This window comes from Triticum dicoccoides, chromosome 6B (assembly GCF_002162155.2).
Source record: "Triticum dicoccoides isolate Atlit2015 ecotype Zavitan chromosome 6B, WEW_v2.0, whole genome shotgun sequence".
In the NCBI taxonomy this organism is placed as follows: domain Eukaryota; kingdom Viridiplantae; phylum Streptophyta; class Magnoliopsida; order Poales; family Poaceae; genus Triticum; species Triticum dicoccoides.
Genome location: NC_041391.1, coordinates 717,146,159 through 717,156,412, shown reverse-complemented (window position 1 = coordinate 717,156,412; position 10,254 = coordinate 717,146,159). Strand labels below are relative to the sequence as shown.

Genomic DNA, 10,254 nt, shown 5'->3' with positions numbered 1-10,254 from the left:
CACGCACGATGCTGCAGGACTGACCACGTCCCCCTCTTGTTGCTGCAAGACCGAGCTCATCTCGCGCTTGGGGTAGCAGGATGGGTTGGTGGATGCCGGTTCTGGCCGACCTATTGGGTCTCGATGCTGGGGGTTGCACAGGGGCGCGGAAAGGTGGGACCTTTCCGCTCGTCTCTTTCGTTGGGGTGCGGCGGTTCGCGAGTGAGGTGGTGTCGAGGTCTTGGATGCTGGGGCGGCGGCCCTGGTGGTGGTGGTGGCGCAGTGCTCTTGGACAAAGCCCGCGCCTTGGTGCTGTTCGCTCATCATGGCCGTGTGGGCGGCGTGGTTGCCGGGGTGTGGCGTTCGGTGGCGGTGAATGTTGGCCGAGGTGAAAACCTGCTCTATCTTCGGACGGACCAGCGGCGGCGAAGATCGTTCCCTTCTTGAAGGCGTCGTCGCGGCTCTCATTGCCCGTCATGCGGCTCCGCGGGAAACTCTGATCCTTGGATCGGGCGGTGGCGGCGCTCCGGCCTCGTTTCCTTCCTGAAGATGCCGCCTTGGAGCGCATGGTTCGTCATATGTAGCTTCATATCTTCGAGGCGGTAGTGCTAGGAGTAGTGTTGCTGCGCTCAGCGCCTTTGTATCCCATCCTGGGTGTGTGCGTGTGTTGCGGTGGCGTAGCGTGTAGTTGTACTGGATGCTTGTGGGTTGGTGCTTTATATATAAAGCGGGGCGAAAGCCTTTTTCGGTAATAAAACCAAACGACGACTCCGAATGAATAACTAGCTAGCTAGGTGTTCCTCTAAATATGCTAGTACTAATGTATCTTTATTTACTTCTCCCCTTTTTCTAGATATAAGTCTTGTTAGAGATTTCAATACAGGCTACATACAGATGTATATAGATGTATTTTAGAGTGTAGATTCACACTTTTGACTCTATATGTAGTCCATATTGAAATCTCTAAACAAGACTTATATTTAGGAACGGAGGAAATACTATTTTGGAGGAAACACGTACTGTTGTTGAGAAAGAATGTGGCCCCGGTTAGGGTTTCTCTTTCCCTCCCGCGACTGCAGGGGCTAAGGCACCCATCCCCTCAAATCTTCGGCGACGAGGCCATGGCCTCCACCTCCCCTCAGCTCGCCGCTTAGTCGACCGGTGATGGGGATTGGGAATCACCATACCTCGGCTCCGGCTAGTAATCTAGATTATGTTTTTTTTTCTTGCATGGGCGGACGCGTTTTCGGGCATCGATGTTCCTCGAGTTCGTCCAAGGAAACTCCCCGGAAATTGCAGTGCCCTTTCGACGTATGTGCCGCGGAGCGAAGGACGTCGATCTCGGTGGCACTGTGGGAGAACGTACGGGTTGTTTCACTGAAATGAAGGGGCCAGCCGGCCAGGTGTGAATGACGAGGACGACGACCCAGCGAGGCGACGACCCCTGTTTGTTTACGCGTCTCGGTAAGACAATAAATTGGGGAGCTAGGCCAGACGCGCACTATCCCCTCCACTACTCTCGTTCGCCGTAGTGCCACTGCGAAATCCCCCAATTCGCTCTCACCCTCGTCTCTCTGCAAGTGTATGCACCTGTCACTGGCGTCCGAGTTGCTAGCGTCCTCCTCGATATATCGCCGGGGAGGTCCAGGGTTTCACCACCGGCACAGCCCAGTCGCTTCGCGACCGGCCATCCTCCACGGCTGGATCGATCCATCCTGGTAGTCATATGCCCGCCTAGCGTTTGCTTGCGTCGGCACATGATCGCCCTGTAGCTTGTTGACTGCTTTGGCTTAGTGGCTAACTTCGATTAATTTCTTTTTCAAGGTTTAGATTGACTACCATGGAGGGGATTGTGGTGAGTGCAGTGACGGGAGCCTTGGATGCCGTCCTCGGGAAGCTGGGCGATCTGTTGGCCCAAGAGTATAGGCTTTGTGAGGGGGATCCCGACGACATCTGGTCTCTGACTGACGAGCTTACCTTCATGCACGCCTTTCTCCTCAAGATGTCCGAGGAAGAGGATCCGGACGCGCAAGATAAGGTATGGATGAATGCGGTGTGTGAGCTGTCCTATGATATAGAGGACTCCCTCGACGACTTCATGCAAGAGCAAGATACAGATGGCATCATGAAGAAGATGCTGAAGGGGTTAATGAATACGCTGGGGTTGGGGGGGAAGAGAAAGCGTGACCATCAGATATTCCAAAATTTGAAGATACGAGCCGCTCAGTTGGGCGAGACGAGAGGAAGGTACAAGACTCGTCAGGTCATCTCCAACACCAAAAATGCAACTGTTGACCCGAGAGCTCTTGTTATCAGTAAACATGCCTCAAAGCTCGTCGGAATCGATAAACCCAAGGCTGAGCTAATCAAATTGTTGACAGAAGAGGATGGGTGTGCGTCAACACAACAACAGTCAAAACCCCGCAAAAGAAAAAGACAACAACAACAACCACCTCCACCGAAGGTGGTCTCCATCGTTGGATCTGGAGGAATGGGCAAGACAACTCTTGCATACCAAGTGTATCAAGATCTCAGAGGACGATTCCAGTGTGGGGCATTTGTATCTGTGTCGCGAAATCCGGACATGAAAAAAATCATGAGGACAATTTTGAGTGAAGTTAGTGGTCAAGAATATGGTGATACTAAAGCGGGGAGTATACAACAACTCATCAGAAAGATCAGAGATTTCCTAGCAGACAAAAGGTACAATTTCTATCCTTCTCTACTCGTGCATAATTACGAAAGTTACTTGACATGAAATCATACTAGTAAATGTGCTATCAAACTAGTTCCGTGTGTTCATATTTAATATATATTTTGGAAATCATATAGCGATCTATCTCTTGTTTCGATTGTTGCATGCATGCTTCTCAAGGTAACTGGGCTATATTGTTACTTTTCGTAATCACTTATCTTTCTGTTTTCCATAATGTGCCCGACTAACACGGACAAACACACATGAGTTATGTCTACAATACCATTTAAACATATGTCAGCTTTTATTTTTACATTGTCAGTAAGGAAAAGCTTCAATCTTTATGCACTTTATATTAAAGTTGAGCTCGTAAACCCATGTGCAGGTATTTTATTGTTGTAGACGATATATGGAAGAATGAAACATGGAATGTTATCAAGTGCGCATTCCCCATGACCAGATGTGGCATAATAGTCACCACTACTCGCATGAAAGATGTCGCTAATTCATGCCGATCGTCATTCCGGGGCCATATTTATGGTATAAGGCCTCTTGATATGGAACACTCAAGGCAGTTATTTTACACAAGACTCTTCGGCTCCGAAGGAAATTGCCCTTCATACCTTAAACAAGTTTCTGAGCAGATTTTGGAAAAATGTGCTGGCTTACCTCTAGCGATCATTGCTATAGCTGGTTTGTTGGATAACACACAAAAAACAGAGTATGGATGGACTCAACTTAAAGATTCAATTGGTCGCGCACTTGAAAGGAATGCTTCCGTCGAATTGATGATGAAGATATTATCACTCAGTTACTTTGATTTGCCTCTTGATCTAAAAACTTGTCTCTTACATTTGAGTATATTTCCAGAAGACTCTATTATTGAGAAGAAGGTTCTGATAAGAAGGTGGACCGCTGAAGGATGCATTCGTAAAGAAGGAAGATACACAGTGTATGAGTTAGGAGAAAGGTGTTTCAATGAGCTCATCAATAGGAGTTTGATCCAACCCGTGGACACAAATAACTATGGCAAGGTAAAGAGTTGTAAAGTTCATGACATAGTTCTTGATTTCATCATTTCCAAGTCTACCGAAGATAACTTTATTACTTTGGTTGGTATTCCTAATCTACCTATTGGGACACAAAGTAAAGTCCGTCGGCTCTCTCTACAAGGTGACGATCAAGGAAAATTGATAATGCCAACAGGTCTGGCGTTGTCTCATGTCCGATCTCTTATTGTGTTTGGGGATTCCGTGGAAATCCCTTGTCTGGATGAGTTCAGTCATTTGCGTGTTCTGGACTTTGGTGGTCACCACCAATTGGAAGACCATCATCTTCTACATATAGAGAGGTTGTTTCTGCTGAGGTACCTGAACCTCAGTGACACATCAATATGTAATCTTCCGGAACAAATCGGGCTTCTTGGTTGCCTAGAGATGCTGAACCTAGAAGACACCCATGTAGGTGAATTACCTGCATCTATTGTTGATCTTGGGAAATTGACGCATCTACTTGTTGACAAAGCTGTTAAATTTCCTGATGGAATTGCAAAGATGCAAGCACTGGAGATTTTGAAATGTGTTGGCGTCTTCTGGCAGACATCTAACTTCCTGCAAGAACTTGGGCTACTGAAGAATCTGATGAAGCTGGCACTTGACTTTGAAGATCGTTATGCTACCCGAGAACCTTCGCTATCACTGAAGATAGTTCATGAGGAAGCTATTGGCTCTTCTCTTCATAACCTAGGCACTCAGAACCTTCGCTCTCTAACTATTTCAAATGGGAGAAGCTTCTTACAACAGAGAAATTTGTGCCCTTTGCCTCCTACTCTCCACAAACTTGAGATTTATCTGGAAACTGTCCCACAAGTTACAGAATGGATGGGCTCCTTCGGCAACCTCCAACAGTTACTCCTTGATGTGGAAGAAGTCGGACAAGAAGGTCTACGCATCCTTGGAGGCTTACCCGCTCTGCTCATTCTGCAACTAACAGGAGCTGAAAGGCCTTCTAAGCATAGACTCACAATCAGTGGTGAACTTGGATTCAGATGCTTGAGGCAGTTTCATCATGTACATCATTCGATGTACCCGAAGTTTGCAGCCGGAGCCATGCAGAATCTAGAAACTATCGGGATTTATGTTGACGCGGATAACTCAGAATGGAAATGGAATCGTCGTTATGATTTCAAAATGGAAAACCTCCCATGCCTCACTACTATCAGATGTGAAGTGGTCATAAAAACCAACATCAACGAGAGCGTTGTTACAGATGTAAGGGATGCTATGAAGAAGGCAGCCAGCACACACCCCAACCGCCCCACTCTACTCTTTCAACGTATATAACTGATGATGCATGGTGGCTAGTTACCACCTATATATGATCCACTGCCACAAGAGGTACGTAATATTTCATTCCACTCGCTAATTCTCAAGATTATGTCTATTGTTAATTGCATTGTCTCATATGTTAAAGTTGTATGTCTACTCAATGTTTCCAGAACTAGCTAGAGTTGTTGCTCTCGTCTGGTTAAACAAGTCAAGAACCAGGAGGAGGGTCGCTGGTCTCATCTGGTTATCAAGTTCAAGAGTTTACTTTCTAAATAAGTTGCTATACTCACATATATTTTGTTACCACTTTTCTCTTTTTGTGTGAGCCACATACTATGCGTTTTATTCAGTTCTTGTACGTGTGAGATCGTGCTGTGTTGTACTGCTGTTATGATGTTTATGAGGTTTCTTGTTGCTACAATTATGTGCAGGTTTTTTGTTTCTTTTTTTTTTGAAAAGGAGGATATACCCTCGGCCTCTGCATCTGAACGATGCATGCAGCCATTTTATTAATTATTCACAAAGACCAGACAGAGTAATATATTAGTAAGCCTAAAGCCACCATCCGGACAACACTTGTTGCTACTCCTATTTCGTTGATGAAGGTGTGCCAACTATCCGAGCCTAATACCAAACAAACATCACACCAAAGCTTAGCATCTAAAGCCGGATTTCCCAGGACTAGGTCACACACCGGTCTGGAGCACTCTCAGAGGCTGCCGCCGCCATCTTCCACCGATCCATCTCCAGAGCAGGAACTGAAGCATTGACCTTGCCTGGCCTGACGTCGACGCCACCATAGCGCCAGACAACTCCACCATCCTGCACGTGTCCGTCCACACGCGCCCGTCGTCGAACCTCCACCCGATGATTTCTCATCCAGAGAGGAAACGAGGGCTCGGATTCGGTTGCTTGCTCGCGTGCCTTGACGACTCGAACAAAGCGAGGTTAGGGAGGATAACATACCGAGGGAGGAGGCTGACGAGACCTAGCTAGCAGCTGGTTTGGCTCAAAGAATGGACGGACCGATGAACCGGATCGACCTGGTCCGGTCGAGCCAGGCAAACTACCGATCGAGGACGGGTGAAACTGTCCGATAATATCTGACGCGTGTGCCCGAAACACAAAATGAATCGAGCATACCCCTATAAGCTCCAACAGTCCGACAGCCCACTGCCGTCCGGGCTGCCGCTTAGCCTCCACAGAGCCGCCGCTTCGCCAGGTTCTGCCTCCCCACGGAGGCCACCACCTCTGCTCAGTATCCTGGATTCTCGCATGAGAGTCTCGTTTCAGAATCTACAAAATATTGCCGATTTGGAATCACAATGAAGCTATCAGATCCAACGGATGGGAGCCCACGGAGTGTATTCTTCAGTAGCTTGGAAAACAGTTACGAGTTGCAGCTTACATAGGACATGAAGAGAATACAGTAAATGGCAGTAGTGGCTTTTCAGCTATGAAGATATGAAATACTTCACTGACAACCAAACGTACTAGTGTAGTTATTTTCTGGGCAGTGTTGATCTGCTCTCCTGTGAATCGATCTGAACATTGTATTTTCACTACCTTACAAATTAAACAATGATGAAGCTTGTGCCGAATAACTATTTAAACAACCAGATATGCCTTAACTGCATATCAATAAATTGTGAGGTGCAACTTACAGAGTACATCCAGAAAACCATCACCAGGTATCTTCAGCTTTAAAAGTCAGAAATACTACTCTCTCTTGAGTCTTGAATGCCATTCCAAACACACTTCCAAAGTACAAATAGCACATGATAGAAAGCAGAAATATACAGGCTAAATTCCTTCTGCCCATTAGCCTTCACCTTGGGCCAGATAAGATGGATGCTCGGGATGGGGCTGAGTATGTGGATGGGTTATCTTGAACAAACATGATTGAATTTGCATCAAAAGTTTCTATGCGCTCTGCGCCTTCCAATACCTTGATCACAGTTGACATGGAAGGCCTTCGGGCGCAATCACTTTGTAAGCACCACACGGCAAGCTTCATCATTCGAATTATTTCCTCCTCGTGTGAGACCATTTCATCACTGTGCTTGTCGATCAAATCAATCAACTGATTGGTTTGTTCTTTTTCTCGCAATAGATTTATGAGATGGACACTGTCCTCGGGCTGAGAGTCGTCGATGTTTTTTCTTCCACTTATTATTTCCATTATAACAACTCCAAAGCTGTAGACATCGACTTTTTCGGTGATCGGCGATGTCAACCATTCAGGTGCCAAATATCCAGGTGTTCCTCTCATCACGGTCACTACCTTGCTTTGATCCCTATTTATTAACTTACAAAGTCCGAAATCAGCCACTTTGGCATTGAAGTTGTCATCCAAGAGAATATTCTGTGGTTTGATGTCCAAATGGGCAATTTTCCGCCTACAGTCCTCATGAAGATAGCATAGGCCCTTGGCAATATCTAGAATGATCCTACGCCGGGTGCACCATTCAAGGGGGTTATTTTCATGTTCGTAATAGATCCACCTATCAAGCGACCCTCTTGACACATATTCATATACCAGAAGCCGCTCAGACTTCTCTGCACAAAAGCCAATCAACTTGACAAGATTGATGTGTTCAATGGTGCCAATGGTCTTGACCTCAGCCAAGAATTCTTTCTTTCCTTGTGTCGAACCTTCCAAACGTTTTACTGCAACTCTGACTTCACCTAATTTGCCTTCAAAAACCGATCCGAACCCACCTTCTCCGAGCTTCCTACTGAACCCTTCAGTGCATTCTCTCAACATTTCGAAAGAAAATCTCGTTGGCATTCCAGGCAATTGATCAAAATCAAATTCTACATCTTTCTCTTCATACTTTCTCCTCCTTCGTAGATAAATAACAACAACAATAACCAGCAACACAAGAGTAGTAACAACTCCGAGTGTAGCACCGAAAATCACCTTCTTTTTGTTTTCATTAGAGGGGCTAAGATGTGCCTTCTCTCTGTTTCCGTTGGAGGGGCTAAGTTGCACCTTGAGATAAGCAGAGGAGTTGTAACCAGCATTTTGAGGTTGTATTGAATGCAAGGAGAAGATCTTCGTCACCCACACACACTTTAGACCTGTGCACAAAACGGCCATGCAGGAGCAATTCTTCAAGCAGGTTTCCTTACAGGCATCCATGGTTGTTTCGTTGTACGTTACTGCATGAAAGTTTGTGTAGTTTTGATCATTGTAATAAATGTTGGGAATGGTCAAGAGCTGATGGTGTTGTATTTCCTGACAAGAGACAGGAGTTAATGGTGTGCAACCAAGGTGTGGCTTGTGTTCATCCACGAGCTTGAAGTAGCTTGAGCTTGAATTTTTCTCAAGTGGACATGCGCATTGCCCCCCTCTGCATACGCCATACTCCCCGCAAACTGTTGGGTAATCACAAGCATCCATCCCCATGGACCCTAGTATATCATAGACCATTGTCCAGCTCTCAGCAGATCTTGACCATTCATACAGTCTAAGGTGTCCATCTGAATCTAATCTCATGTAGTGTAGTGTGGATTGAGCCACTGGTAATGTGATACTTTCATTCAAAAACTCTTGTCCAAAAATGAAGCTAAGGCTTCCGTTCATTAATGTAGCCTTTGTTGGATAATTTCCTATCTTGGCTATTGGAATCTGCATGTTGTACTGAAAGTAGAGTTGTGGTGGTGTGGATTCAGCATAAGCAAACAACCCATCTTGTTGTACAGTGATATACATATTTGTTGCAGATGTATTTGTAGTGAGCCTCGTACCTTCCACAAGTGACTGCCCAGCGAGTATTGTGTCAGTAGGATAATCAAATGATTGCCACACTGTTGAATTCTTCTGATCAAACAAGAACAGATTGCCGGTCTCGGTGATCTTCATGCCATCTACACCTCGCCCTGAGATGTTGGTTGACCAGACGTGGGTACCATCAGCATCACGAAGGACCAAGTTTCCATCTGCGGTGAACTCAAGGGTGGCATTCTCCCTGACAGGGCGGGCCCTGTTGGCGAACCAGACGATCTGCCGATTGTAAATGCCGACCATTGTGTTGGTGAAATCGCCAATTGATATCGCAAAGACGAACTTGTCGCACGGGAACATGGACGAGACACAATAGAACCCTGCGGCAACGTAGAGTTCGAAGTCGGAGTGAGCTTGGAGTTGTGCTATGCTTAGGATGTTGCGGCTGTAGTTGCGGTTGTCAAAGAAATCGTCGCTGTTGATCCAAATCGTAGAGCGTTTGGCCATGGAATGATAGTCCAAGGCCTTCACCGCGGAGAGCAGCGGTGCCGCAGCCGCAAGCACGAGGAAGAAGAGAACGGCAGGACCCATGGTACGTACGCGCTTCAACGGAAACTGCATTCGATTAAGAAGAACCGGTTAGCACGAGGACGAGGATGAAGCCGCAGCAAGAAACTCGAGCCGAGCTTGCAGAGTAGAAACAAGATGACACCGTCATCGCACCTGACAGCCGACGGCGAAGACGTGATTGCAGGTGCAGGAGAGATGGCCGGACTTGGAGTAGCTCTGGGATTTTTGGAGGTGGGATAGTCTGGCTCCGTCCAACGCGCGGCTGCGCATGTGGTCTACCGATCTCCCCTTGTTTGACTTTGACAAGTTCGAACTACCGATCCTGTTAGACATGTAAGCATGATGTGCTGCATTAAAAAAATTTATTTAGTATATCTCCTTGCTTGAAAGTCAGAACTACCAATCTCCCCTTAGACATGGAAGCACATCGTTGCAAAAAAGAAAAGAAAAAGCAAAAAAAAAAAAGACATGGAAGCACATAATGTGCTGCATTCAACACAAATATTTAGTACTCCCTCCGTTCCTAAATATTTGTCTTTCTACATATTTTAACAAGTGACCACATACGGAGCAAAATGAGTGAATCTGCACTCTAAAATATGTCTATATACATCCGTATGCGATAGTTCATTTGAAATCTCTAGAAAGACTTATAGTATAAAGTTAGTACAAAGTTGAGTCATCTATTTTGAAACGGAGGGAGTATCACCTTGCTTGACAAGTCTGTACCACAAGAAACTTCACATGGCTCAGCCGTGGGTATCTCTGAACTCCCTTCCAGCCATTTATGTGTGACTATGCACTTACGTATCTCTAACTGATCCCTACAAAACTTTAGGGAAATAAAATTCCACCTTTTCTCCTCTAAACTGCACCTAACCCATCCCTTATAATGGTTAGAAGAGTAAAGTTTATCCTCCACGTCCGACTCGACTCCTAAATATACTCGGTCG

The 10,254-nt window shown here is 46.0% G+C and overlaps 2 protein-coding genes across 2 annotated transcripts; one reads left to right on the top strand and one right to left on the bottom strand.

Moving 5' to 3' along the window:
• Positions 1-1,819: 1,819 nt before the first annotated feature.
• LOC119326291 (disease resistance protein RGA5-like) lies at positions 1,820-5,335 on the top strand. The gene is made up of 3 exons (XM_037599970.1): positions 1,820-2,682; positions 3,060-5,070; positions 5,172-5,335. The coding sequence occupies exons 1-2, from the start codon at positions 1,820-1,822 to the stop codon at positions 5,014-5,016; spliced, it is 2,820 nt and encodes a 939-aa protein (XP_037455867.1). The 3' UTR covers positions 5,017-5,070; positions 5,172-5,335.
• A 1,494-nt stretch (positions 5,336-6,829) lies between these two features.
• On the bottom strand, positions 6,830-9,322 carry LOC119322659 (G-type lectin S-receptor-like serine/threonine-protein kinase SD2-5). The gene has a single exon (XM_037596148.1). It carries the CDS (start codon positions 9,320-9,322, stop codon positions 6,830-6,832), a length of 2,493 nt encoding a protein of 830 aa, XP_037452045.1.
• Between the last annotated feature and the right edge of the window lie 932 nt (positions 9,323-10,254).